The 3,312-nt window shown below is 47.7% G+C and overlaps 1 protein-coding gene and 1 pseudogene across 1 annotated transcript; both read left to right on the top strand.

The window, feature by feature from the left end:
* Nucleotides 1–906: 906 nt before the first annotated feature.
* LOC111726806 (ubiquitin-like protein 5) lies at nucleotides 907–1,128 on the top strand. The gene has a single exon (XM_023515892.1). It carries the CDS (start codon nucleotides 907–909, stop codon nucleotides 1,126–1,128), a length of 222 nt encoding a protein of 73 aa, XP_023371660.1.
* A 107-nt stretch (nucleotides 1,129–1,235) lies between these two features.
* Nucleotides 1,236–1,706, top strand: LOC100955567 (annotated as a pseudogene).
* The last annotated feature ends 1,606 nt before the right edge of the window (nucleotides 1,707–3,312 follow it).

The following is a 3,312-nucleotide window of genomic DNA, read 5'->3' as shown; positions in this document are numbered from 1 at the left end:
TTTGTGAAATGTAGGGATCAAGGTGAAACTCTCCCTTTTCCCTTGGTTGGTTTGCTGAAAGATCAACTCATAATTACGATACATTAATAAGAGAAAGGTTTATTTCCAGATACCATGTGCTTGGGGGGAACCACAAGAAAGATTTCCCAAAGTCTCAGCGATGGTCAGAGACCTTCATAGACGCCCTTTAGAGGGGAGGGGAGAGAATGTGGAAAGTCCAGGTACAGCAAGTCATTGCTAGGGGGGATGTTTTGGGGAGGGGGAAACAGATTGATTTGTAAATTAACCTGAGAGACAGGTATTGAGTTGTAAATGATTTGGGGTCAGGTCTGCAGCATTCAGAAAAGGAAGTCAGCAGCCCTTTTGATCCCCTATCAGGTCAGTCAGGTTTTATGCAGCTAGAGAGAAGCCCTCTTCTAAGGCTTTCTGATCATAAATGGCTTTTAATTCAAAATATCCTTCATGTTGGCTTGGCAACCGTGCTCACTGGTTAGGGCACTGGCCACAAACACCGGGGCTGGCGGGTTTGAACCTGGCCTGGGCCTGCTAAACAACTGCAACAAAAAGATAGCTGGGTGTTGTGGCAGGCACCTTAGTCCCAGCTGATTGGGAGGCTGAGGCAAGAGGGTCACTTGGGCCCAGGGATTTGAGGTTACTGTGAGCTGTGATGCAGGAGCACTCAAGTGAGGGTGACATAGTGAGATTTTGTCTCAAAAAAAAAAAAAAAAATCCCGGTTGCTCTGAAAGGCTGAAGTAGAGATTGGACGTGCCTTCCAGTGGTTTTCAATTGCATGGAGGTTGTAAAAGAATCTCTCATGGTTTTTAAAATCTCGACCATCAGAGCGCTTGAGGCTAGAGGTTGTAGCGTCTGCAGGTTGGAAGTTTGACCTTAGAGCTCCAGCCGGGATGATCGAGGTTGTTTGCAACAACCGTCTGGGGAAGAAGGTCTGTGTTAAATGCAACACCAGTGACACCAGTGGGGACCTTAAGAAGCTGATTGCAGCCCAAACTGGCACCCGTTGGAACAAGATTGTCCTTAAAAAGTGGTACATCATTATTAAGGACCACCTGTCTCTAGGGGACTATGAAATCCTTGATGGGATGAACTTGGAGCTTTATTACCGATAGAGCAGACTTCCTTCCCCCGCCCTACCGTTCTTTCCTCCCACACTGGTATGGAGGCTTGTTTTTAAAAACTCACATTAGAAAAGAGTCACCAACGGCCAGGAGGGAATATGCCCAAGTTTTACTGTGACTACTGTGATCCCTATCTCACCCATGACTCTCCATCTGTGAGAAAGAAACACTGCACTGGGAGGAAGCACCAAGAGAATGTGAGGGACGACTATCAAAAATGGATGGCAGAGCAGGCCCAGAGCCTGACTGACAAAACAACGGCTGCATTTCAACAAGGAAAATACCTCCTACTCCATTCTCGGCTCCTCCTCCAGCAGGGGCGATGATTCCACCTCCCCCCAGTCTTCCGGGTCCTCCTCATCCTGGTATGATGCCAGCACCATATATGGGGGGGCCCTCCCATGATGCCGATGATGGGTCCTCCTCCTCCTGGGATGCTGCCGGCGGGACCTGCTCTTGGAATGAGGCCACCCATGGGAGGTCACATGCCAATGATGAGACCTGGGCCCCCAGTGATGAGACCTCCTGCTGGTCCCATATTGGTGCCCACTCATCCTGGAACGACTTGACTAGACAGATGAGGGTAGAGGGGAGTTTTCCTTATGTCAGTTTCATATTACTTGTTCTGCTTCACCAGGAGACCGTGTGCTGTGACTCTGCCTGTTTCCTTAACAGCCTGGTAAGGAAGACTTGCTCCTCCTTCCTGTCAAAGAGAGAATAGTTTTGAAGGGAAGAAGTAAACCCCAAAAGGGGCAGTTTTATTTGTATTGTGAAATGTGAAAATAAAACTTAAATATTTTAGTTTAAAAATAAAATAAAATCAAAACTCACTTTATTGTGGAGGTCACCGGAAGTGAGGCTGTGCAAGTAGTGAAACCTGCTGGGTGGGAGCCGACTGGGTGCTGTGGGCTGGTGGGCTGATGGGGTGGCAGATGAGGAGGAAGACCCTGCTTTTGAGGAAGAAAATGAAGAAATTAGAGGAGGTACAGAGGTGGACAGGGTAAAAGACAGAGACTTTTTTCTGAAGAATTGAGATGTATGATGTACGGCTTTGGAGATGAAAAGAATCCTTATACTAAGTCAGTAGATCTTAATCAATGCAGTTTCTGTGACTCCTGTGCCCCTGAAGTCCTTACGTTCTACCTTTGGCTTATAAAGCTCCAAAGTGTGAATTCCAGCTGCTGGGGATTCACATGTGCAAAGCCCTGCAAGTCTGTGCTGGGTTCCTCTGGGGTCATCTACAGAGCTGCATACAATTAGACCCTTCATATTCCTGTCTCATTCTTTCTTGCCTTCATCTCCTTTATTGAGTTCTTCATCTTATGAGTGAAGAAAAAAGAAAAAACTAGGGTGAGCATGCTTTCTTCTTTTCATAGTTTGAGTAAATAGAGGAGGAGTAAGAGTTTAAAACTAAGAGTTCAAAGGAAGTTTGTGGCCACACTAACCCTCACTCTAGTGCAGTGGTTCTCAGCCTTCCTAAGGCCGCAACCCTTTAATACAGTTCCTATGGGTTGAGAACCTCTGCTCAAGTGTCTAGAGTAGATTATAAAAATCTCCTCTTTTGGCTCGGCGCCTGTAGCTCAACTGGCTAAGGCACCAGCCACGTACACCTAAGGTGGCGGGTTCAAATCCAGCCCGGACCCGCCAAACAACAATGACAGCTGCAACTAAAAAATAGCTGGGCGTTGTGGGGAGCGCCTATGGTCCCAGCTACTTGGGAGGCGGAGGCAGGAGACTCGCTTGAGCCCAGGAGTTGGAGGTTGCTGTGAGCTGTAATGCCACTCTACCCAGGGGGACAGCTTGAGGCTCTGTCTCAAAAAAAAAAATCTCCTCTTTTCTTTTTTTTTCTTATGAAGACAGAGCCTCAAGCTGTCACCCTGGATAGAGTGCTCTGGCATCACAGCTCACAGCAACCTCCAACTCTTGGACTTAAGCAATTCTCTTGCCTCAGCCTCCCAATTAGCTGGGACAACAGAGGCGCCCAGCTATTTTTTGGTTGTAGTTGTCATTGTTGTTTGGCAGGCCCGGGCTCTGGTAGCCGCTTGAGCTACAGGTGCCAAGCACCAAAAAATCTCCTCTTTTCAATGTTCATTAACTTTCTTAACACCAGGCCTGCTCAGAGGCTAGGGCACCAGCCACATACACGGGAGCTGGTGGGTTCGACTAGAGCCCAGA

Source organism: Otolemur garnettii, unplaced genomic scaffold (assembly GCF_000181295.1).
Source record: "Otolemur garnettii isolate 467f Iridium unplaced genomic scaffold, OtoGar3 scaffold00081, whole genome shotgun sequence".
Lineage (NCBI taxonomy): Eukaryota > Metazoa > Chordata > Mammalia > Primates > Galagidae > Otolemur > Otolemur garnettii.
Note: the sequence above shows the minus strand (reverse complement) of the source record. Positions and strands in the feature narration are given on the sequence as shown.

Bases quoted from the DNA above. Each gene is read 5' to 3' on its own strand.
- LOC111726806 (XM_023515892.1), top strand. From the start codon at position 907: ATGATCGAGGTTGTTTGCAACAACCGTCTGGGGAAGAAGGTCTGTGTT.